The sequence below is a fragment of the Podarcis liolepis genome (assembly GCF_965112155.1).
Source record: "Podarcis liolepis genome assembly, chromosome: 5".
Taxonomy (NCBI): domain Eukaryota; kingdom Metazoa; phylum Chordata; class Lepidosauria; order Squamata; family Lacertidae; genus Podarcis; species Podarcis liolepis.
This window is the reverse complement of record NC_139556.1, coordinates 93,050,314-93,075,949: the sequence shown is the minus strand read 5'-3', so window position 1 is coordinate 93,075,949 and position 25,636 is coordinate 93,050,314. Positions and strand designations below refer to the sequence as shown.

The 25,636-nt window shown below is 43.1% G+C and overlaps 3 protein-coding genes across 9 annotated transcripts in view; 1 reads left to right on the top strand and 2 right to left on the bottom strand.

Moving 5' to 3' along the window:
• The window catches only part of LOC310707418 (uncharacterized protein), a gene marked incomplete at its 5' end in the record, with an annotated part of 471,308 nt that extends 462,855 nt beyond the window's left edge, over nt 1–8,453 (bottom strand). The window contains 2 exons of the mRNA XM_083504614.1: nt 2,716–2,757; nt 8,350–8,453. Of these exons, the coding sequence (XP_083360740.1) occupies nt 2,716–2,757; nt 8,350–8,453 (146 nt within the window). The remainder of the gene's footprint in view (nt 1–2,715; nt 2,758–8,349) is intronic.
• A 911-nt stretch (nt 8,454–9,364) lies between these two features.
• On the top strand, nt 9,365–20,516 carry DNAJC19 (DnaJ heat shock protein family (Hsp40) member C19). The gene is made up of 6 exons (XM_083504647.1): nt 9,365–9,542; nt 11,980–12,031; nt 14,663–14,736; nt 17,842–17,918; nt 18,799–18,869; nt 19,689–20,516. The coding sequence occupies exons 1-6, from the start codon at nt 9,540–9,542 to the stop codon at nt 19,757–19,759; spliced, it is 348 nt and encodes a 115-aa protein (XP_083360773.1). The 5' UTR covers nt 9,365–9,539; the 3' UTR covers nt 19,760–20,516.
• Nucleotides 20,517–22,508: 1,992 nt separating this feature from the next.
• FXR1 (FMR1 autosomal homolog 1) overlaps nt 22,509–25,636 on the bottom strand; it is a 32,785-nt gene continuing 29,657 nt past the window's right edge. For all 7 annotated transcript variants that reach the window (XM_083504160.1, XM_083504164.1, XM_083504162.1 and 4 more), the window contains 2 exons: nt 24,390–24,481; nt 22,509–23,541 (listed from right to left, as the gene is read on the bottom strand). In XM_083504160.1, the coding sequence (XP_083360286.1) occupies nt 23,371–23,541; nt 24,390–24,481 (263 nt within the window). In that variant the 3' untranslated portion in view covers nt 22,509–23,370. The remainder of the gene's footprint in view (nt 23,542–24,389; nt 24,482–25,636) is intronic.

Genomic DNA, 25,636 nt, shown 5'->3' with positions numbered 1-25,636 from the left:
GTCTAGACACCTTAGCATGGGGGTAGCCAGGATTTTTGTTAGGGGGGCAGGCCTTTTGTTAGGGGGGCAGAACCTCAGTTGCTATGTATTTTTATTGATTCTTATTGATTTGTGGGGGGGCAGTTTCCCTCCCTCCCCCCCAGCTACGCCCATGCATCTTGGTGACCTTCAGTATCATATACCATGATATATTTTCTGGATGAATTCTGTGGTTTGGAAGTTGGGGGCATGATAATGTGATTCCACTCCTATCGGATCATTTCCAGAAGGGGGTGCTGTGATATTACTGCTGTGCATTGTGGATCCCTCAGTGCCCACCTTATCCTCCATGTTTTTAAACATGTGCTTGAAGCCTGCAGGAGACATCTTGAATTTGAAATGTGGTATTAAGGTAAAAGGTAAAGGACCCCTGGATAGTTAAGTCCAGTCAAAGGCGACTATGAGGTGTCGCGTTCATCTTGCTTCAGGCTGAGGGAGCCAGCGTTTGTCCTCAGACAGCTTTCCAGATCATGTGGTTAGCATGACCAAACCGCTTCTGGTGACACCATGATGAGTGCCAGAGTGCATGGAAACGCCGTTTACCTTCCTGCCACAGCAATATCTATTTATCTACTTGCACTGGTATGCTTTAGAACTGTTAGGTTGGCAGAAACTGGGACAGAGCAATGGGAGCTCACCCCATTGTGTGGAGGGTCAGTGGTTTAGACCACAGCACCACCCATTCCCTTTTAAATGTTGTATTATCAGTATGCTGGGCAGTGTGCTATTTGTCCTAGAGATTGAACAGGTGAAGCAGTGGAAGTGTTGAACTGGTCAGTAATAGTCTGGATTAGGACTAACACATTACAGTGGTGCCCCGCAAGACGAATGCCTCGCAAGATGGAAAACTCGCTAGACGAAAGAGTTTTCCGTTTTGGACGCGCTTCGCAAAACGAATCTCCTATGGGCTTGCTTCACAAGACCAAAATGTCTTGCGAGTTCCTGCAGGGTTTTTTTCCTTCCCTCCCCCCCTTTTTCTAAGCCGCTAAGCCGCTTATCAGCTGATCCGATAAGCCGATAAGCCGCTAAAAGCCGCTAATAGGGCTAATAGCACTAATCCGTCAATGGGCTTGCTTCGCAAGACGAAAAAACCGCTAGACAAAGAGAATCACAGAACAGATTCTTTTCGTCTTGCGAGGCACCACTGTATAGCTACTACATTCACAGAGGGTTAACTGGAAGGGAACATTCCACAAGCTTTTGGGAATGGGGGCTAACACTGGTGACTTGGTTCAGGAGAACAGAGAAAGTTGCACAATCTGGCTGCTGCATTTTGGAGAAGTGAAGTTTCTGAGTCGTCTTTAAAGGGAGCCCCACACAGAGTGTATTGCAGTACAGTGGTATCTCTGGTTACGTAGTAAATTCATTCCGGATGTCCGTTTTTAATCTGAAACTGTTCTTAACCTGAAGCACCACTTTAGCTAATGGGGCCTCCCGCTGCTGCCGCGCTGCCACTGCACGATTTCTGTTCTCATCCTGAAGCAAAGTTCTTAACCCAAGGTACTATTTCTGAGTCTGTAACCTGAAGCGTATGTAACCTGAAGCGTATGTAACCCAAGGTACCACTGTAATCCAATCTCGAAGTGACCAGAGCATGGAGTACCATGGTCAAGAATCTCTGTCCAAAAGAAGCCATAGCTAGCAAGCCAGCTGGAGCTGGAAATAGGCAGTCCTAGCCAACAAGGCCACCAGAGCCTCCAGTGACAACACTTGATACAGGAATATCTCAAGAGACAGATCTGCTTCTTCCAGGGGAATGCAACACCATCGAGTTTAGGCCACATACCCATCTTCTAGATAATCTGAATCACATAACACCTCCAGCTTTTCAGAATTCAGCTTCAATTTATTGGTTCACATCCAACCCATCACCACCTCCAAGCATCCACCTCGTCCCTCAGCAACCTCTCCAGATTCAGATGGAACAGAAAGACACGGCTGGGTATTATCCACATACTGGTGGCACTTCACTCCAAATCTCCTGATCACAGATAGCAGTTGTGTCAGATAGATGTTAAATGGTATAGGGAACAAGAAGGGACCCTGCAGGAAACCACAGGACTGCTCCCATGGGGCTGAACAATGCCCGCCCCATAACTGCTTTCTGAAAATAGCCCTGAAGGTAGAACCAAAGACAATGAAGTACAGTGCTTCCAACCCCACCTGCCAGAGCTGCTCCAGATATTGTGGCCGATGGCATAGAAAGCCATCAAAAGAACAGGCAGAGTTGCACTCTCACATCTCTCTCCTGACAAATATATTCAACTAGTGTGACCAAGTAGATTTCAGTGCCACAACCTGGTCTAAAGCCAGACTGAAATGGATCCATATATTCAGCCTCATCCAAGCATGCTTGAAGCTGGAAGGCCTCCACCCAACTGAACACCTTCCCTCAAAAGGGGACATTTGCCATTGGGTTTAACATTTCTCGATTCAGGGAAATCCTCTTATCAGGAGGAAGCTCCTTAATAACCATCTTCAGCCAGAGGTGGATATTATAAGGTCAGGGTGGTATTCAACTAAGTTTTACTCCCAGCAGAAATACTAAAATTAATTAGGTCCATTAATTTCAATGGATCGACTCTGAGTAAAACTTAGACCCTGTATCAAAATTACAAAGACTCAAATATATGTTAACAAATATGAAACTGAAAGAAAAGAGTATTGCTTTCTTACCAGATATCAAGCCTATAAAGTTCAACTGACTGCCACTGGAACCTGGAAATATAGTTAAACACATGACTATCATTTGTGCTGTTGTGCTGTATGATTATAATTCAATTACAGTACAATCCTATACATATCCATTCAGGAGTAAGTCTCAATGAGTTCAATGGGATTTCCTCCAAGTTAAGTAAGAAAGATTGCAATGTTAGCTGTAATTTGAATATCTGTTCAAATATGGTAAGCCATTTTGCTGTTTACCGCAGTCAGAGTAGAATACCGTAATTCACCGCATAATCGTTGCCACCGCGATAGCTAAACTGTACAGTGCATAAATAAACAAGATCATAGAATCATAGAGTTGGAAGAGACCACAAGGGCCATCGAGTCCAACCCCCTGCCAAGCAGGAAACACCATCAGAGCACTCCTGACGGTGTGATGAGCGGGGGGGGGGGGGAGGGAGGCATACCTGGTGCCATGGAGTAGAGCAGAGCAGCCAGGAGCAGTGTCCAGGATGACAGCTGGAGGGTCTACAGAGCCAGGCCAGTTGTGGCCTCAATTAAAACCTTACACTTATTAGGACTGGCTACTGACCGGGATGGAAGTTCAACCCAGGCACCAGATTGCTTTTGCCTCCTTGGGTCCCTCCAAGGTTCCTGATGCCCCCTCTCTCGCACCTGCCCCACTCCAGTCCCCTGGGCTGGGACACCCCTACTTGGGACCGGAAGGTACCAGAGCGCTGGCAGTTGAGCTCAGAGGTCAGGCTAGTGCCAGCTGCCAGCAGAACCGGCCATATCCATTCGTGCCCTGGGGCGCACAAGCCACTGGGGGCACGCGCAAACTTGGCAGGCACATATCTCCGGCATCCTGTGCTTTGGCTCGCACCCAGCTGCCTGCATCTCCTCCTGGGCCCTCTGCTCCGGAACATGCCAGCTACCAGCCACCTTGCTTGGCCATGTCTTTTTTGCTCACATAATTATCGCACCCCATTTTTTTTAAAGAGAAACTGGCATAAAAAATGTGGCAACTATGTGGTGAATTACGGTATTTTCAGATTCTTGAAATCGTTTACATGTCCCCTGAGCTAAACAATGAGAAACATGAGATTCCCCATTAATGTTTGGGTATTTTTAAACAGTTGTTGACACTTTAAGCATCCCTTCATCTACTTTTCCTTACAGTAATTTACTAGTAAGAGAGAGATTTTTGAAAATGGAGTGGCATATTTATATATGACAAAGAGAAGAAACAAGAAAAGCAAGACAAGAAGAAGTTCAGTTGCCAAATTTGTTTCAGTTCTAACAAATGTTTATTCAAAATGACAGCATATGTGTATAAATACACTAGGCACACCAACATTTGACCAGCATTTGACAACACCAAGAAAATGATAAGCAATTTATGTCAATATCACAAACCTAAACTATTCAGTTTGTGATATATTTCCCACATGGTTCTTTGTGCTAAATAAATCCCTAGCCTGATTTAGAGAATTCTGTGATAGCCAACAGTTCACTGATGAGCAACTTTGAAAAAAAGGTATTTCTATTTAGCCTTTAAAGTGCTTTTGTTTTTGTGTTTTTTTTATCAAGGTTGATGCCTATTAAGTGTGACCAAAATTAAACTACCATTTCTGTTCATAACAGAAGGTTATGGCCACATCTATAGCAAGCAAAGGCTGCTGCTTTTCCGGAAAAAAACCCCAAATTGACTTGTCATGGAAACCGGGCTATATATCCTGGTTCCATTTTTCCCTCTGTGCAACTCTTCCACATATTTTTCCCCCTTTGTCCCCTCAGATCTATATTTATCATTTCTGGTCCTTTCTTGTATTTATGTTAATTCTCTTCCTTTTGTCTGTGACCTCCCATTTCCCCTCTCCCACCCATGGCCACTTTTCTCTTGCCTTTCTCTTTTTGTTCCAGATACATTACTACAGAATTTTTTTTAGTGAATGCACACTCTAATGGTGTTTCTCCTGCTGGGCTCTGAACAAATACAACTGACCACTGGAGCAATCTGTGTAAACTTAATATCACGTGCTGGTTCCAGATGGACAAGCTGAGTTGTTTGATTGCTGGAGATTATCACAAAATGAGGGTGAATTATAGCTCTGGTACTTGTTTGTGAGTATTCTTAATAATACAGTGTCATGTATTAATAATAGTGTCTCACACATAACAAAAGCAATAGCTGAAGGTACATCTGTGGCTCCATTATGAAGTCATTTGTGCATGGCTCAGAATGTAAGTAATAGGGCAGGGCAACTTCCAGCTTTCATGCTCTGATTCTACACACAGAATCAGTGGGAACTATCTTGAGGTGCTGTTTATTTAAACTTATATTGATACTGGACTACACTATGGGAATTTGATTAACAACTAAGTGCTAGCTTGTAATACTCATTGTTGGACTCCCACCAGCCTGATTCATTTGTGATATGTGTTTAACAAGCTCTTACCCAGGAAAACGGCAATGTAAGTCTTCTCTTGGTGTGTCATATTGGTTTGTGCACACTGATGGTGCCTCTTATTGCTCCATGGGATTTCTAGATCAGTTACTGTAGCACATCACTGAACTTGTAACACTGTATATTGTGATAGTGCTCTTTTTTAGGTTGCATCATGCCACACAATTCAATGCAGTATCACTGCACTAGTGGGTCCGAGGGATGTGTTTCACCATCATTCACAGAAATTCCATCTTCTTCACTTGGAAACCTATCCACCTGGCAGGCGGATGGGAGTGGCTATACCCGGTGTTGGGCCAGAAAAAGAGAACAGGGATCTTATTGCTTTACCACTCATCCCACTGCCCATCCTGAGATGGCAAAAGCAACCTCAGTTAAAGTGCTGGAGAACCCCAGATGCAGACTGATTGCTCCCTGGTTAGTTTGAAATTGTGGTGGGTGTGGCAGATCCCCTTGCAGGGGTGGAAATGCACTAATATGGCCAGCCCCTGGAAATATTCAGAATCCAAGGGATTCCTAAGTGTTCTATGGGATTTTCCTGTTGGCAAGTTATTCTGTCAAGGCTCTAGTTTCACTATGGAATGGCAAGATGGAAAGAGCCATTGGCAGGATTGCTCTTTAACACCCTCTTCAGCACTGTGGAGCCCCAAATGTTCCTTGGGTTTCTGAGGAGCCCTGGTCAATGAAACAGGTTGGAAGATTAGAAGGCAGGTAGCACAGATCTCACAGGAAATACAAGTAAACACTGGTCAGAGTGGGCACCACGTCACCAACCCAGTGCATGGGAAAACATTTACTGGCAACTGGAGCCATATGTCAATCTAGTAACTGGAGTTGAAAGACCCACCCCCTTCTACCATGAATGGTTTTAAAGAATTTTTGAGGGGAAGAATCAGTAGTGATTGGTTCCCTGCTTGCCTTCTGGCCTAATTCATTACTATAGTTGTTTGTTGCCTGCCAACCACGTGCAGCTGCTGACAAGACCCCTGCTTTGCCCCATGGGGTCCCCCCCCCCGAACATCCATTACAGGGAGGAAGAAGCAATTGAGAACACGCAGTTTGCCTCAGTTTGTTGCCTGCCAATCATGTGCAGCTGGTGGCAAACACTTGTTTCACCCCACATAGGGGCTTTTCTTAATGTTCACGGAGTATGGAGGGTGGGTGCCAGAGATATGCACTTGGGCAGAGAAAGAGGTAGGGAGATGTACAAGCTGTTTGTGTGTGCACACTAAGAGAAAGAGATAGGATGAGGTAAGTATGTATATGTGGTCTGTGAGAGAAAGGGAAAGAAAGGCACACGTGTTCTATATGGGGCTGCCATTGAAGAATGCAGTCACAGGTTACTGGGTGGCGGAGCAAGGTGTGAATGGGTCACACTGCTCCTAAAAGAACAGCACTGGCTGCCTTTTTGTTACTAGGCCAACCTTAAGCCACTTTGAGGTTTTTCTTCTACAATCAAGCTATACGTATATAAATTTTATTAAATAAATAAAGGTGCTCACTTTGTTGTTTATAACTTGGAACCTGGGCTTTTAAAAAAGCAGCTCTCCCATTATCTGCAGAAGCGATTCTACTGATAGTTCCATTTACACTATGACTTCTTCCACAGTGAGTCATAGCAGGGCCTTCTCTGCCACTGAAGGTATATTTGTACCCCTAACAATTACTTTTTGATGTTTACTGAAGGCATACTTGTTCAGTTTGCTCTTTGGGAACTGATGAGATGGTTGACCTGGTCTGTTTGCTGTGAATCATGTACTGCTGATATTCCGTGGAGGATTCATGGAGATAAAGAACTACACAACTTTTAGAAGACTTCAGAAGGCAGTCCTGTATCATGAAGTTTTTAATGTTTGATGTTTTCTTATGTTTTCATATGTGATGGCTGCTCAGGGTGGTTGGGGGAACCCAGCCAAATGGGTGGAGTATAATAATAAAATTAATGCTGTTGTTGATAATTTTATGGTTTTAGTGAGTTATTGATTTTATGTTGCATTTTTGCACATTTTTGAACACTGCCCTGAGAGTGGTCTAAAAATATGATAATTTTATGAATTATTTATTATTGCTAGCAGCAATATCCAGGTATCCTGAGAAGGGGCAATAAAATACAGTGGTGCCTCTCAAGACGAAATTAATTCGTTCCGCAAGTTTTTTCTTCTTGCGAGTTTTTCGTCTTGCGAAACACGGTTTCCCATAGGAATGCATTGAAAATCAATCAATGCGTTCCTATGGAGACCGTCCGGGGACAGAGGGGAAGCGCTGCGCGCCTTCCCTTCTGTCCCCTCTTTTGAAGCAAGGGGCGGAGGGGAGAAGATCGCTTCTCCCCGTTGCCGCCCCTTGGTTCAAAAGGAGTCCGGGGAGAGAGGGGAAGGCGCGCACGCCTTCCCCTCTGTCCCCGGAGATTGCGGGGCTGGCAATGGGGAGAAGCGATCTCCTCCCCACCGCCCCTTGCTTCAAAAGAGGTCCGGGGACAGCAGGGAAGACGCGCTGCGCTTCCCCGCTATCCCTGGAGCTTGCGGGGCAAGCTTCGTTTTGCGAAGCAAGCCCATAGGGAAATGCGTCTTGCGAAGCGGCTAAGAAAACGAAAAACTCCTTCGTCTAGTGAGTTTTTCGTCTTCCAAGGTGTTCGTCTTGCGGGGTACCACTGTAGTTGTTCATACATGCCAAAGCATACTGAAATAGAACATAACTGGAGAGGGAACAAGAGTGTGTATAATATACAGATTAAATAAAAATTAAAGCTGTAATGCAATGCTAATTTACTTGGGAAACAATCATTGCACACAGTGGGACATTTCACAGCATAAACATGCATAGATTTGCAGCATCTCCATGTATCTTTGACTAAAAAGCGAAACTTGTTATATACAGTCTAATATCTGAGGTGTGAGCAGGAGAAAATGGAAACAGAAATGAAATAGAATGTCTACTGCACATTATTCCCTCTGAAAATCCATGTCATGGCACATTCCCTGCTCTGCATTCACTTTCTCATATTACAAGTTGGAAATTGAGGTTCAATTGCTGTACTGCATACATTACAGCACAGGCTGTTGTGGTGCTTCTGAGTTTTAAACTACCGGGTACTTCTGTTTTGTGACTGGCTGCCTATTTACATTTTGTATTCAAGTAGTTATCTTCCATATCTCCCATTTCAAAATACAAGGCTTACATGTATGTGTGTGATCCTAAGGAGCACAATTCAAGAGGTGGGTCCCAATAGTCTTCAGGTTGCGTGGCAAAACCAAGGAAATAAAACATACATTTAAGGGCCATTCCATATCAAGTGATCCAATTTTAAATAGTTTTTTTTACCTTGTGTCATCCAATTTTCTTAAAAGTTTGTACACTGGTTCAACGATCAGAACAAAGTTGAAATCTTTTTTTAAAACAAAAAAATCTCATCCCATTTTTGAGTTAAGAGGGTTTGAAATCCCCCCCAAAAAAATGACAATTTTGGCCTTGCCAAAAACCTGAAAAGCTCAGGCCAGAATGGAGATATTTCAAAACTAAAAACATCAATCTCTTTTTTTTCTAGAAAAAGAGGTGCTGGAACTCACCACAAATGCCCCCCTTGTTTTCTTATAATGGCAATGGCGCCCACCTGAGAGGCTGCAAAAAAAAAAAAAAAGCCCTGATAATAATTACCACTATTTAAAAAAAAAAATTAGTATTCTGGCCTTCATCTGAAAGTCTCAGAGTGGTTCAATGCATAAAAATTACAAAATAGAAATACAAAATCCTAATAATAATGATAAAAAGAATAAAAGAATATAAAAATGGCATTAATAATAATAAAGCTCCACTAATAAATAATAATAAAAAGCTGAGCTAATAATAATAGCTTAATTTAAATCATGATAATAACAATAATAATAACATAGCTGCACTATGCGAATTAAGGTACGGCTACCTTGAAGCTGGCCAAACTAACCAGATTTCTACCTTCTTATGACCTCAGAAATATTTTTTTATTTTTTTTAAATCTCTTTCCCCTCAGTCTGTCGCTGAGGTAAATTTCCCGCCCTCTGCCCTCCCCCCCCCTCACGAAGCGCTCCCTGGCCTGGCACGCGCCCCTCCCCCGCCCGTTCCAATTCCCGCCGGGCGCTGGCGGGGCGGGGCCGGGCGGGAGGAGTAGGAGGAGGAGGCGGGCCCTTTGGCGTTTCGCGACACGCGCGGCAGGCTTCCCCCTCTGCTTTACGGCAGGAGGGCGCGCAACCTGCCTGCCGGGGGGTGGGGTTGACGGTAGCGGGGAAGCGCCGGTGGGGGTGGGGACGCGGGACTGAGCTTTCCCTTGGCCAGTGTCTGCCTGACCGAACCCCCCCCTCCTCCTGCAGCTGCTCCCCATCCCCAGCAGAAGCCATGGTGAGTGTGCGGGGAGAGCCGCGCCCGCTGTCCTGGCCCTCCTTTCAGAAAACGCCACCCCGCTTGGCACGAGGTGGGGCGAGGGGTCGGGGTGGGGTGGGGAGAGGGGCTTCCGGCAGCTATGGCTGTGCTCTATAGCATGGGGAGGCAACCTAAGGCCAAGGGGCCGGATACTGCCCAGTCGCCCTCTAAATCCGGCCCGCGGACGGTCCGGGAATCAGCGTGTTTTTACATGAGTAGAAAGTGTCCTTTTATTTAAAATGCATCCCTGGGTTATTTGTGGGGCATAGGAATTCGTTCTCCATATATATATATATATATATATATATTCCGGCCCCCCACAAGGTCTGAGGGACAATGGACCGGCCCACGGCTGGAAAAGGCTGCTGACCCCTGCTCTGTAGGGTCGCCACCTTTGTCCTGGCAAAATAAGAGGGGGGCGGGGCGGGTTTGTTTTGTTTTTCCACCTGAAGTGACCTCAAAGCAAGCCATTGCAGCCTCACAGGATGGGTCCCCTGGAATTTGTCGCACATGCATGCGCACATTTGAGAATCTGTCCAGTGGCGTAGCGTGGGGGGTGCAGGGGGGGCCGGCCGCACTGGGCGCAACATCTGGGGGTTAGGGGGCGCAAATCCACGGGTTAGGGGGCGCAAATCCACGGATTAGGGGGCACAAATTACTTGCCTTGCCCCGGGTGCTGACAACCCACGCTACGCCACTGAATCTGTCTGTGCTTGGCTACCCAGAGCTGAAATACATGATCTTTCAACACACCCTTTCAAACGCATACATTTGGAGAGGATCCCTAATTTCGGGGGGAGAGAGAGAGAGAGGACGTGCATTGCAGGGGGTTGGACTAGATGACCCTGTGGACCCCCTCCAACTCTTCCATTCTAAGATGTACAGGATAAAACTATCAATACAGGATGTAGCATTTTGGCATTGGAATATGGGACAATCCTGCATTATACACGACAGGTGGCAACCTTGGCTCTGCCCTTCGCTGTTGAAGGCAGCAAATGCTTCTGAAATGCTTCCCAGTTGCTGGGAACCATGAGAGGGAGGGGAGAAGAGTCCTCTTGTGTCCGGATCCTGCATGTGGCTTTCCCATCTGGCTGGCCGCTGTGAGAGCAGAGCCCTGAGACCTACTGCCATATAGGGCGGTATACAAATTTAATTAACAACAGCATGCTGGACTGGATGGGCTACTGGGCTGATCCAGAAGCCAGACTCTTCAAGTCTTCTTATGATTTGCTGCAGTTCGTCCTTTCTTCCCTTGCAATTTACCTTTCTTCTGAAATAAGCCTTTTCCCTCTCTCTCTCCCTCTCTCTGCTTTGTTGAGCAGAGGGAATGGTGGCTGTCTTTTCTGAACAGCCGTGTGTGTGTGTGTGTGTAAGTAATTTGACCTTTCATTTTGAAGAGGTAGGCGCAGGGAGCATGCACGGGAGCTGCACAAAAAATACGACACACGGAAGCAAGCACTGGGCTGGCACCCTGATGTTTGTGCCTGGCAGCTCAATTCTGTGCTTGCTTACTCAGAAGTAAATCTCACTATCTGTACCCAGTGGCGCTTCCAAGAAAGTGTGCGTAGGATTGCAGCCTCATTCTGGAGTAATATGAACTTGGATTAACAATTTTCAATTTCCCAGCGGTGGTGCAGGTAGCTGTGTTAGTCTGTTGTAGCAAAACCAGAAAATAGTCTTTTGGCACCTTAAATGCTAATATTTTTATCCTTGTACACATACTAAGCTGGCTTCCTTGCACATTGTGTTGTTTGAAATTGGTATCCACTGAAAAAAATCTTCATGTAAAGACTTGCCCTAAAAAATCTTTATTCTGATTGTGGAATTTCTTATCAATCTAGATATGAAGGGGCTTGTGTCTGAGGGAGGGGAGTAGTTTTCCTGTACTAGATAGATCATTTCTTGTAGAAGAGGTGGGACCCTCTGGCTCAGAAGCTGAATATAGTTCACCAGGCCCCTTAGTCCAGCCTGCTGTACTCTTCTCCAGGTCACACACCCCTGACCAGCCACACAGTTTAGGGGGGAAGTGATCATAAACTGCTCCAGCTTAGTTAGGATGTGCCCTTGAATTTTGCTGATTCCTCTTGCTTAAATAATGTGGATGGGAGGGACTGTAAATATATCTGTCATTCATGTTTCAGTAACTGCACTTATCTCTTTGCCCAAGAATAGCTGTTGCAGGAATACTGTGTATGGTTTCAAATGCTAGAAGGGGTTGAAAGCTACCAATTAAGGCTCTCTGTAGTGTGTGAGCAGTCTGTATCCCAGGTATCTTATCATTTTTCAGGGTGTTTTCTCTCCCTTTATTTCCCAAGCCCACTGAGACTCAGTAGCATTAATACTTATGCACTGAAATTACTGCTTTTTTCATTTTCTGATATTGCTTCTCCTTCTCCCCACCCTCCTTTCTTAGGCTACTACTATGATAGCAGTCGGTCTGACAATAGCTGCTGCTGGATATGCAGGTTTGTATTTCTGTATGCAGAATTTTATATGCAGGCTTTATTTCTGAGTGCTCTGAATGGTATTGCATTGTAAATTGATAGTGTCACTGTTGCTGAGTCTTTGACCTCACACACGAGAGCATACATCTGACTCCAGTACCTTAAAATCTGTGGCTTGTGGCAAATATTAAATAATATATTAGGAGGTCACTAGGTGTGCTTATTTCCTTGTCCTCTTACTTTCTTGCCTGAGAACAGAACTCATCTGACTGTTTTAGGATTTACATAAATTGCAGGAACTTAACTCCCTCCTCCAGCTATTGTTTTCAGAGTTTCTGCCCAAACAGCCCATCACTTGTTTCAGGTAAGGGTAAAGGGACCCCCTGACCATTAGGTCCAGTCGTGACCGACTCTGGGGTTGTGGCGCTCATCTCGCTTTATTGGCCGATGGAACTGGCGTAGAGCTTTTGGGTCATGTGGCCAGCATGACTAAGCTGCTTCTGGCGAACCAGAGCAGCGCATGGAAACGCCGTTTACCTTCCAGCCGGAGCAGTACCCTATTTATCTACTTGCACTTTGATGTTCTTTCGAACTGATAGGTTGGCAGGAGCAGGGACTGAGCAACAGGAGCTCACCCCGTTGCCGGGATTCGAACTGCCAGCCTTCTGATCGGCAAGTCCTAGGCTCTGTGGTTTAACCCACAGCGCCACCCGCGTCCCCTTGCTTCAGGTAGCAGAGCTTAATCAGCCTAGAGGGTCCTGTCCTACGAATTTAGAATCTCTGGTCCAAATCTTATTATAAGTTCTTGATTCTGACACTAGAGTGCCATCCCAAATTATAACGATTTTAAATTTTCCTTTGAAGCTGCTGCAGCTTTGGTGATCTTCTAGGACAGATGGGGAACCTATGGCTCCCCAGATGTTGCTGATCGAGACTCTCGTCAGTCCCAGCCAGCATGGCCAATGGTCAAGGATGATGGGAGGTGTTGTCCAACAACATATGGAGAACCACAGGGGCTTCAGCTCTGTTCTAGTGGGAATACTAGCTGAAGAACAGCTGCCTTTGTTTTCTCTGTGTTGCTTAAACATAGTGCATAGATAAGTCTTTGCCAGCTTAGTGCACTTCAGATGTTTTGGACTATACAGTGGTGCCTCGCAAGACGAAAATAATCCGTTCTGCGAGTCTCTTCGTCTAGCGGTTTTTTTGTCTTGCGAAGCAACCCTATTAGCGGATTAGCGCTATTAGCGGTTTAGCGGCTATTAAAGGCTTAGTGGCTATTAAAGGCTTAGCGGATTAGCGGCTAAAAGGCTATTAGCGGCTTAGAAAAAGGGGGCGGGGAGCGGAAAAAAATCGGAACACTCACAAGACGTTTTCGTCTTGCAAAGCAAGCCCATAGGGAAACGGAAAACCCTTTCGTCTAGCGGGTTTTCTGTCTTGCGAGGCATTCGTCTTGCGGGGCACCACTGTAACTCACATCAACCCCAGCCAGCATGACAATCAGGTTGGCAAAGGCTGACATACCGTACTTTTCGCTCCATAAGACGCACCAGACCACAAGACGTGCCTAGTTTTTGGAGGAGAAAAACAAGAAAAAACATATTCTGAATCTCAGAAGCCAGAACAGCAAGAGAGATCACTGCGCAGTGAAAGCAGCAATCCCTCTTGCTGTTCTGGCTTCTGGGATAGCTGCGCAGCCTGCATTCGCTCCATAAGACGCACACACATTTCCCCTTACTTTTTAGGAGGGAAAAAGTGAGTCTTAAAGAGCAAAAAATACGGTAAATTAGATTTTCAGAGAACTAGCTTCTGCTTAGTCTTAGAACTTGTAAACACAAGGAAATATACTCTTTCTCGGGTATAGGTTAATGATTAAATATTGGACTTGTTTGTGAAATCATTAATCCTAAACAACGTTGTTTATATAAGTTATTTCACTTTTTAAGAGCTTAAATTGGGCTTTTCAGGGGGCTGTGACTTTTTACAATATACTGCAATTTCTTTTTTTAAGTTTATCTCTAACCAGGAGAACTAGAACCTTTTCTCTTTTCTTTTTTTATAAAAAAGCTTGGATTCTGAAAGGCTTATAAAGCAATAGAATAATTTGTTGGGTCATCTATATATGACCCAGCCAGTGCACATAAGCCCACCCCTGATTTCCGTTAACTGTAGGGGGATGGGAAAATAGATGGGAAAATAGAAAAAGAGCAACAAACTGGTTGTCCCAGGAAGCTGTAAAAGATTCTTATGTTTGTGATTTGATAAATATTAGGCTCTTCAAACGTAGTGCGTGCATTGTATATCTGGGCAGCGGCCCCTTATAATCAGGGCTGCGTCCTTTCAATATGCAAGTTGCAGGCATGTATCTGCAAAGCCTGTAGAGAAACTTCTGCTTCAGATCTGCTCGTTCTGTGGTTGCCATCAGCACTCCTATAGAGTTCCCAGAAAGAAGAATGAAATAAGCAGCAGCAGCAAAAGAGAGGCTGGAAACAAGTAGAAATCACTACACCTCTGCGCCCTCTTAAGCCTATTGCACCGGTAGAAAGCTTGTTTGGAGGCACAAAATGTCATTCCAACTCTTTAGTGCTGGTCAGCTGCACCAACAGAACATGCAGGTCACTCTCCAAAACTTAGTAAGTCTTCCTTTTCTTCAAGGTCGTTATGCACTGCAAGCAATGAAGATAATGGAACCACAAGTAAAGCAAGCTCTTCAGTCGCTGCCAAAATCTGTGAGTTTGCTTTACTCAATTTCCTTTTGCAGCCATACAGCCATATTAGTTGTTGTTTCTTTAATACTTTTGTTTTTGTTTTCCTGCTACAAAATTGTACACACATAAATAATGAAACATGACATAGCTAACAAAAAATGGGTCACTAGGGGAGTAAAATACTAAACCAGGCGTGGCCAAACTTTGCCCTCCAGCTGTTGTGTGACTACAACTCCCATCATCCGTAGCTAACAGGACCAGTGGTCAGGGATGATGAGAATTGTAGTCCCAAAACAGCTGGAGGGCCAAGTTTGGCCATACCTGTACTAAACATACTGTTTTTCAGTACATAATAATGAGGTGATTACAGTAAACCAGTAAAATGACTTCTTCAATAAATCTGCATGGAAAACAGAGCAATAGGAGTGAGCTAATGAGTAGTGCCTGCTTATACACCATATTGTAATATATGTTGCAGGCATTTCGCATCCATGTGTTGTTTCATTTATATATTTAATAAAATCACACCATACAGTGTAAGTATTAACTTGTTTTTTCTCGCCCCTTGCCAACTTCAAAGTTTGCGACAGATTTTCCATTATGGCTGTTTCCCAGACTGTATTATGCCAGTAATCAATATTCATTAATTGCCAGGTTTAGTTCATTCCTTACTTCTTAACTGGTCTACATCTGAAGTATATAAATTAAGGCTAATGCTGGGGTTATTGGGATTGTCTGAGCTGCGGTCTGACATATCTCTTTCAAAAATTCATTCCAAAATTGTTCTAGTTGTGAACATTTTCTCCTCCTCCCCCCCCCCCAAGGTGTCCTGAGATACGTTGGTCCCAGAGAGCCATAACTGGTTGATTTTCAACAGTTATATTTACACATTCCTAAGTGCTCTCCAGAGCTCATCCTTTTTTTTTAAATCTATGGAAGCATATAATAATGCCTCTTGGAGGAGCTGAAACGTGCAGGCAAGTTAATAGAGCTCTGTGGGGTCTTTCAGTATCCTCTTGGAATAGGCACATATTAGTCATTTAAGTCACTAGACTTTAAAGTCCACAATATGGTTATTTTCTGCCCCTTTTGCGAAGCCCCTCAAACAAAAGTTAACCTTTTTTAAGTCTGTTTGAAAACCTTCCAGCTTTTATTTTATATCCATATTCTCTTTAGCAAGCTTAAATCATTGCTGCTTACACAGTTTCCACAGTTCCACCTTTTTCTGGCAGTGCATTTGCCGTATCTATGAGGAGTCATCGGTTTGTGGTAAGAATTTATTTCTACACCACTTGTTCTTACGCAGGTGAGGGAACACCTTTAAATAAAACACGGAACCAAGAGAATACAACAATATCAGCGTCCTGTAGGGATCCAGTTTATTAAAACTATTGCATTAGGACAGCCTTGCTAACAAGTTGTTCAGCAGAACTCCTAGTTAGCAAAGACTGCCACGGGGCACAGTAGAAGTGGTACCTTGGCTCTCGAACTTAATCCGTTCTGGGAGTACGTTCTACTCCCGAAACCGTTTGAAAACCAAGACGTGGCTTCCTATTGGCTGCAGGAGCTTCCTGCACTCAATCGGAAACGGCAGAAGCTGTGTCAGACGTTTGGCTTCCAAAAACGTTTGCCAACCAGAACACTTACTTCCGGGTTTGCGGCGTTCGGGAGCTGATTTGTTCAACAACTTAGCCATTCGGGAACCAAGGTACCACTGTATAGGGATTTCAAACACAGACTACAAAGGGTCACAAAACATCAAAACATCTTTACACATCCTTCTACTTACATCAAGAAAGGTTACAAGTCATGGGATGCATGGCTCCATACTGATATCAACTCACCTCAATTACCTTGGGGTTCCCAGACTGTTTGGGTCTCAAATGTTGCACTTCTAACAGTTTCCTTGGCAACCAGGTCCTCAGCAGTGTTTATTGACATTCCAGTCCCCTGTCTTAACTTCCCTGTTCCCAAAACATGTCAAAGAACTTCAAGGAGAGATGCTGGATTTGCACTCCAGTGTTTACTCAAAACAGACTTAGGAAAACATCCTTCATGGTCATTTGTGCCACTTTCAGGGTTAGACAGGATTTCTTGTTTATGGCCTAGAGAGCACGAGGGTTGCAAAATGCAGGCACACAGGAACCATTCATTGATGCATTCTACCTAAAGGTTAAACGCAATTAATATTGGAGCAGTTATATCAAAATCTGTATCAAGAATCTTAAGATCTAACAAAATATCATAATTTTTACAGTATTTTGGAGTATTTTGGTTTTGTGTGGTTGAAGTCATTAAAAAAAATATTATGGGTAGGGGCCTCAAATACAGGAAATGGTCTAGGCTTCTCTAGGCACTGCACACACCAGCCAGGAAGCTAGACAAGAATGTCATTATTTCTCTTAAACAAGAACAGAACAACCACAGGAAATAATAATAATAATAATAATAATAATAATAATAATAATAATAATAATAATAATAATAATTTATTATTTATACCCCGCCCATCTGGCTGGGTTTCCCCAGCCACTCTGGGCGGCTTCCAAAAGAATATTAAAATACTGTGATACATCAAACATTAAAAGCTTCCCTAAACAGGGCTGCCTTCAGATGTCTTCTAAAAGTCTGGTGGTAGTTGTTCTCTTTGACATCTGGTGGGAGGGCGTTCCACAGGGAGGGTGCCACTACCGAGAAGGCCCTCTGCCTGGTTCCCTGTAACTTGGCTTCTCGCAGTGAGGGAACCGCCAGAAGGCCCTCAGTGCTGGACCTCAGTGTCTGGGCAGAACAATGGGGGTGGAGACGCTCCTTCAGGTATACTGGACCGAGGCCGTTTAGGGCTTTAAAGGTCAGCACCAGCACTTTGAATTGTGCTCGGAAATGTACTGGGAGCCAATGTAGGTCTTTCAAGACCGGTGTTATATGGTCTCGGCGGCCATTCCCAGTCACCAGTCTGGCTGCTGCATTCTGGATTAGTTGTAGTTTCCGGGTCACCTTCAAAGGTAGCTGACTAGATGCAACTGTTTCTAGTACCACCTAGTGACTCAACCAAATAATGATGCTAGTCACACAGTTATCTTGCTCATTTTGCATAATGCTTTTTTTAAAAAATGCATCTTATTTTAGGCCTTCAGTGCCTACTACAGAGGAGGATTTGAACCCAAAATGACCAAGCGGGAAGCTGCTTTAATATTAGGAGTGAGGTAAGAAAGAATTTCAGGTTTTCAAAGACGCAGGGGCCCAACGACTCTTGGTGACTTTCTCTGGTGTATGCTTGGTATATCAAATTTCAGAGTCAATCAAATTCATTTGTCTCAAACCGTTGAGCAAGTCAAGTTAGGCTGAGGTACATAAGTGGTCTCCAGCATTTTGGGTCCTGTGTTAAAGGTAGGGCTTGTCTAGTTGAAGAGAAGAAACATACCAGTCTGCTGAATCATCCTGGTCATTCCCCGAGAGTGAAAATGAGAAATTGAGCCTTTAGTGTCATTGGCCCAGTCTCGTGGAACAATCTGTGAGCAGAGATTCAGCAGTCATCTTCTGAAAACTTGTACCTTCCACCAGGCCTATGCAGGTTACCCCCCCCCCCATGGTCTGTTGATGTTTCTTTAATTTCTTTCTTTGCTTTTAACTTGTTTTTGACACTTTATGTTATTATTCGGTTCTGGTTTTATATCATTATAAACCGCTGTGATATATTTTTACGATACAGCATTATATAAATACTTTAACAAACAAATAAATAAATAGTTATTTGAGTATGTAACACACCAGCAGAAGAAATAACAATAGAAGCAGGGGAGAAAACATTTTATCTGTCTGTTCATGTAGCCACAAACTAATAAAGTAGGAGAGACAATTTCGTTTTGTGCCTGCTGCTGGAATTTTGTCAATATTGTGGAATGTGCATACACACTGCTGTGTGTAACTCATTAATAGTGATGTTTGGATGTCTGATACAAGTGGGCCAAGTTAGTGCCAACAGGCCAAGGGAGCAGCAGCCCATCCCTGATGACAGATTATCTATAGGTTGCTACTTTTGAACATACCTGGAACTGATCTTTTTTGTTTTGTTTTAACTACTAGTCCTACAGCTAATAAAGGAAAAATCAGAGAAGCTCACAGACGAATCATGCTCTTGAATCATCCTGATAAAGGTAAATGAGATAAATTTTGACATTTGTCAGTGTTTGTTTAGTATGAGACCATGCAGCAAAGTCAGATGGGAAGTCTTCAAGTGTTGTGCTAAGGAGAAAATGTGATGTTTTCTGGTAGGAGTGAAAGGGTCCTCTTTCGGGTACTTTGCTTGAGTGTATAGAGCAGCTCAATTAGTAGAGCATGAGACCCTTAATCTCAGGGTTTGAGCCCTACGTTGGGCAAGAGATTCCTGCCTTGCAGGATGTTGGATTAGACAACCCGGGGTTCCCTTTCAACTCTATAGAATCATATTAATAGAATCATGGAATCAGGCTAATAGCACATCCTGTGGTGTCATTCTGAAGGTTCTCCCTGTCCATCACTCTGAAATGGATTTTATTCCTGTCAAGATACATAAATGTATAAAGGTAAAGGTAAAAGTACCCCTGACCGTTAGCTCCAGTCGCGGACGACTCTGCACTCTCATTTTGCTCTATAGACCGGAGGAGCCAGGGTTTGTCTGCAGACAGCTTCCAGGTCATGTGGCCAGCATGACTAAGCAGCTTCTGGCAAACCAGAGCAGCGCACGGAAATGCTGTTTACCTTCCCGCCAGAGCGGCACCTATTTATCTACTTGCACTTGACGTGCTTTCGAACTGCCAGGTGGGCAGGAGCTGGGACCGAACAACGGGAGCTCACCCCGTCGCGGGGATTTGAACTGCCGACCTTCCGATCAGCAAGCCCTAGGCTCTGTGGTTTAGACCATAGCACATATCAAAGGGTTGGGACAAATATTCCCTTTTGTGGTGTATGACATCCTTTTTTCTTTTCTTTGCCAGGAGGTTCTCCCTATGTCGCAGCCAAAATTAATGAAGCTAAAGACTTATTGGACGGTCAAGCTAAGAAATGAAGACACACCATCTGATCAATGGCTTTATTTTTAAAATTTATTCTTATTGTTGACAAAAGATGAAGTTTGTGCCAGGAGGGACTGTTTGCTCCAGTATTGGTCATATCATTCATCTTTTTGCTTATATTTAGAGACCTGAATCTATATTCAGGTGTGAGTAATGGATTAGCAAGGTAACACCAACATCCAAGACTGGGTTGCGAAAGAAACCACAACCACCTTTTAAGTCTCATCATGTAGTGTTTTGAATTAATTTATTTCAAAGTGTGGACAGTTGTACAAATTGCCCTTTTATAAAACGTCTATCTGGTTTATTCCCATCATGAAATTCCTAGCTTTTTATAATTGCAAGTTTCAAAGCAATAAATTTGTTATATTACGTCTGTAAAACACTTACATTGACCAGAAACAGATCTGTTTCCAGGCTCTCTCCTTCTTTGAACCCTTAAAACAGCTGCCAGGCATGAGGACTGAATTGGGACCTCCCCACAGTGTACCCTTGAAAGCAAGGATGGGGGAGCCTGTGGCCTTCTATATGTTGGACATCATGCTGGCTGGGGCTGATAAGAACTGGAGTTAAACATCCTTAGTGGGGTCATTGGTTCTGCATCGCGTTTCAACAGTCTTGGTAACAAGAAAAACTTAACCTGAATGTCATCCTCTCTCTCAAAATCTGCATCTTTGAACATCCTGAAACATCAGTGAATGCTGGAGAATGGAAGAGCAGAAATAAAGCAGCCAGATCAAAATCAGACAAGTCTTCTGGAGTTATTTACTATCCTACACCCAAGCAAAGTTACCTATTCAGCTATTAGCGACAAACTTTTTCTCTAGCGAGTACCATGCCTGTATCCACATTCTAGGTTTACAAATTCCATTAAAAAAAAAAAGTGACCATGTAGTTCAATACAAAGAACCTTATTCTTGCTCATCGTGGTGTGGTTCCTAGATTTTAGCCTATGCTACTAGGTTCAAACTCATGAGTAGCAACACCGGAAAATCCAGTCTTGCTTACAGCCAAAGTTCCCCTGCTGTTGTGCTGTTAACAGTAGGTACTGGGCTGGCCCTAAAAGACCTTTGCTTTCACAGGGCAAGGTTTTAACATGATTGCAGTATGTTACATGCCACCGCCCTTCTCTGCCAAGCAGTAAGAAGACTCCAGGGGTTCCAGGCATTCACCCAGGGTGGTTTTTGTTGGAGAATCAAGGCATAGCGGAAGCTGCAGTGTCTTAGAAATATGGTTTATTCACACACATTTACACTTGAAGCCTTCAGTAGGGGCATACAGAGCATTATGTACATTGCTCCTGTAATAGCTTCAGCAAGTTTTGGTCCAAAGCCATAGCCATTCATGCCCCCCCCCCCTCACTGCAGCCCCCTCTGCATGGAGTTCGGCCTAATTTCCTCTTCCTCATTCCCAGATCACCTTGATAAAAAACCTGTGTAAAAGGACTTTTTTTTCTGTGTGACATTATGTTCACATTGCCCTGGCAACCTCCCCCTCAGTTACCTAGTCTTTTGTCTTTTAGGCGGCTTTTGCAATGGGTTAATGGCAGGGCCATCATCTCCCTCTGCCTGGCAGAAAAACAAGCTCACCATGTCAGCTTACCTTAATTATCAAGGCTCTGATTAAACCCCAGCACCCAAGAATCTAGAGAAATGGGACACCCAGGGATCTAGAGGTTCTTTGTTCCCCCACTAACCCGTAGCAATATTTATAGCATAAGCCTTGTCAGTTGAAGGAAACAAAACATGAAAGGCAGTGGTACGTGGCTGCTACATGTCTCCAAAGCAAGCACATTTTTCCCTCAAAGAATTCTGGGCACTAATTTAGGTCCCAGTTACAATTCCCAGCAACCCTCAATAGTGGTGCCCAGGATACTTCTGAGGAAGAAAATGTATTTTGCAGGTATGGTGTACATCAGTGGTGTCCAAACTTTTTTCAGAGGGCCAGATTTGATGAAGTAAAAGGCTGTGAGGGCTGACCAAAGCACCAACCAAAATTGGTAGCTTTTGGGGGGATTGAAGTTGTTGAACTGCCACAGGCAGGTCCGGTGGGCTGGATTGGGCCCCAGAAGCAGACTTTGGACATGCCTGGTGTACATACTCAATAAAGCATGCCGATTCCAGGTTCACTCACTCCAAGGTATCAATAAAAACATTTCTACTCAAGAGTAAAGGAACGAGAGGTAAAGGACAGTTATCTGCATGCGTAGGGTAACATTTAAATCTGTTACCCAATTCATGTAGCTTATTACCATACTAGAGTTTTTTTAGTTGGGATAATTGTCTTAATGTGCACAAAATAAGTGGTTTGTTATGCACCTCTAGTGCATGTGAAAAGCTATTTTTTGCAATGATTATTTTGTATTTTGGATCAAACTAGACAACATGGCAGAGGATTGGCATGTGGGTCTCCTGGGTAGTGGTTTAATACATTTTTAAAGAAAAAATGATCGGTTTTGAGGCACTGGAAAAAAGGTTTAATCTTTCCTTCCTAATTGCAATTACCCCTGACTGCAGCTGTTTGCCGCTCTCCTTGGGGTAAAATGCAGTAGGGGGCAATTTAGATCAGGAAGATTATCCCTAGCTGCATTGAAACTTTTAAGGAACCAAGGTTTACCTAGTCACTGATTTCCTGCCATCCTGTCTCATTTAGCTCATACAGGTGGTAAGTAGCCTTATCACAAAGAGTTCACTCTAAATCTTTAATAGATTGCTGTAATAAATTCATGACCTTGGCAAGTACTTAAGGATCAACCAGTGGAAGATCAAAGTTTATTTATTTTTCTACCAGCATACAAAAACATATTGCACATCAAACAACCAAAACAAAAATAAAAATACTCTAAGGACTAACGTATATAGTTTATACAGAATAAACTTTCTGGAAATTGATCTTTTCAGTAGTTCTGGTTATGTCTTAATGGACATGACTAATTCAGCTTAAGTGTTTTAACTAAAGCTATGTTTGATTTTTAAATACTGTACAGTTTAATAAATAAATCAAACAAAGCCTCAATGTAGAACAGTCACTGCCAATGTCGCCCAATATCCCTGCAGATTGAGAATTTAATAAATGTATTCCAGTGGTCTGCAGTATTTTCCCCACTACATACAGCATTTAAAAAACAATGTATTAAAACAGACCAGTTTCCAGACTAAACTAATGGAGAAATTACAATTCAGTGCAAAATATTTTAGACTGCATTTTTTTTTCTAGTTTTCCTCAGGTGAAGAAGTGGTTGCATATTATTAAAAATGTAACAAAAGCAGCTAATGCTTTCATAAAGAAGGTTACGTTAGGGATCCCCCCACATCTCTGCCATATTTTGAAAACAAAATAACATTTCCTATAGCCAGCAATTTGTTTTTATTTAAATGTTACATATACTATTCTCAAGGCACATCTGATGATATTTATAACACAGTAGGTGTCAAAGTATGTTCAACATTGGATTTCTTCAGGATCCCTCCCCGTTCTGTTTTCCAAAATGGAGGAACTGAAAGTGCGGTGTCAAGACTCGTGATCCATATTCTATCTTTGGCAAGCTTATACAAGCACTATTGTAAAATGTAAATGTAAAAGAACTGTAAACTAGGAACTCTGTTTATGAAACACCATTCAGCACAGCTTCGTCCTGTTTATTCCCATCTTCTTGTACAGTACTAGGCCTTTCTTCAGGACTATGCTGCAAATTGGAAGGCTCAGTCTCAGAAATAACTGCAGGGCCATTTATGGCCTTTTCAGAAAGGCCAACTTCTTCAATCACATCTTTTGTCTGAAAATAAAATTTAAAAAAATTAGTGACAAGACGACGCATGAATCATTCATAACGTAAGCTACTATTTTCCCTCCTCTCAAATTCAGATGTTACTAGAAAAGCAAGTTTTAAATAAAAATTAATACATTTGATTTCTGGTACCTCTATATTCTTACCTACAGCATTCTGTTTGTCAATTCCGTTACCTTTTCAAATAATTAAATCGTTTATTTTAAAATCCAGTTAAAAACATTTGCTGCGTAAGCCATTTTGTGACAATGAATTCCATACATGAATTGTCTCTGAGGAAACAGGGACATGAACCACCATTATTTTTCATAGGTGGATAATAGATGAACAGGATAAGCCTCCTTCACTGAACACATTTACATTTATTAGGCTCATGTCCAGCTTATGGGCTTTCTCACCTGGTTAGCTGCTGTGAAAACAGAAGGCTGTGATCACATGGGCCTTTGGTGTGACCCAGCAGGGCTGATATGTAGCCAAGTACTCCCGCCTTAATTGTCCTATTATGTAAAACATTAACATGCCGTCACCTTCCCCACACCAGCTCACTTGAGACAAAAGACTAACAAAGGTTTGGCAGTCAGCACTAATGGGAAGGATTTAGATACAGGATCCTATAAAATTGCTATGTAGGTCAATGTAAGGACCTATGATGGTACCAGACTGTGTTTCCCTAGCGTGTATCAGCACCAGCGTGATGGGCAACTACATTTAACAGCATTTGTAGTCACTCTCCTCTGATGTTGTGGTGTCAATGATTAAATTATTCTATACACACACGGGAGGAGACCACGTATTTCCATTAACTCGATCATTTTGTTTCCTGTAATTTTTCTTACCATTTCTTTCTTGGTTTTGGCCAGTGTTTCCCTTGGGAGGTTTCTTTGTCTACTCTGAGATTCTGCTCTTGATATATAATCAGCAACTGTTACTGTGAGGAGAAAGAGAAAAATTATTTTTGCTTAAATTACTTGATGTTTAAGAACTGAGCAGCCACCATTGGCTGCAAACCAACAGGGCCCATTTATGCAGATGCCTTATAAGGTTTTTATATCACAATACATTTCTCAAAACTCCTAAGCTTTCAGGAATGGTTGCTGGGTGTGGGGAGGGAGGGAGATCCTAAACCCCAACTGTCTACATATGTTTTGAATGTTTTATCATTTAGTACTGTATACTGACAGTCTCTGAAGGATTCTCACCTACAAACGGAATTATTTGTCAAGTTACTAATTGTCTGGGGCAATCTAAAGCCTCTCCATAGCTTCTTACTCAGAACTAATCCTAATCAAGTCAATAAATCTATCTGTTTCCAAAGGGTTTCCCTATTCATGTCTTAAGCAGGACAGGATTTTGTTTATAGACTGCATTATTACTAGAAAATGATTGGTTTGCTAGGGTAGTGCTTACAGCTTTCTGAATTATATTCTTCAAAGAGACCAAAGGAAAATTATTTTGATAATAACCTTGAAAAATACAAAGTGGTTTTAGACCAGGTTGAGAGGAAGGTGATATACGGGGCCAGGCAATCTGACCAACATGGCCTGGGTGTCAGCCCAGGATGAAATTATTCGGGACTGAGCATTAAGGGTCATTTATTTATTTGTACTTATAGCCTGCTCTTCACCAAATGCCCCAATGAAGAGTTATAAAAGTATCACAATTAAAATACAAATTGCATTAAAATCATAAAATAAAACCACAAAACAGAACAACTGTGCACAGCAATTATAGCTTCAGAACAGGTTCGAGTTTCCTGTTATTGCCAAGGGGGTTAATGTGGTCTTCATTAACAGTGCTGCAGAGCTGCATGTAAGCAATCTGCTTCTACTTAAAATTATTCACATAAGGGGTATATGTGTTCCTTTAGATTGCAATGAACAACCATTATGCTGGAGAGGGAAAAGAGCACAGTGCAGTTCAATGCAGCAGTCTGGATCGCACATCTACATGCACAACGTGTAGCAAGAAAAACCTGACAGTGCAGACTTAGCCATGTTTCTGAAGATGCTTCATTTGACAATGACCGCCAGACATTAGCTTGTCCAAAATTTAAGATGAACCCAATATGCTTTCACAACAGTTC

What these genes read in the sequence shown, in the direction of transcription:
- DNAJC19 (XM_083504647.1), top strand. An exon ending in TTCAGTCGCTGCCAAAATCT is followed by an intron (nt 14,737 to 17,841) that starts GTGAGTTTGCTT and finishes ATCTTATTTTAG; the next exon opens with GCCTTCAGTGCCTACTACAG. An exon ending in GCTTTAATATTAGGAGTGAG is followed by an intron (nt 17,919 to 18,798) that starts GTAAGAAAGAAT and finishes TTTAACTACTAG; the next exon opens with TCCTACAGCTAATAAAGGAA.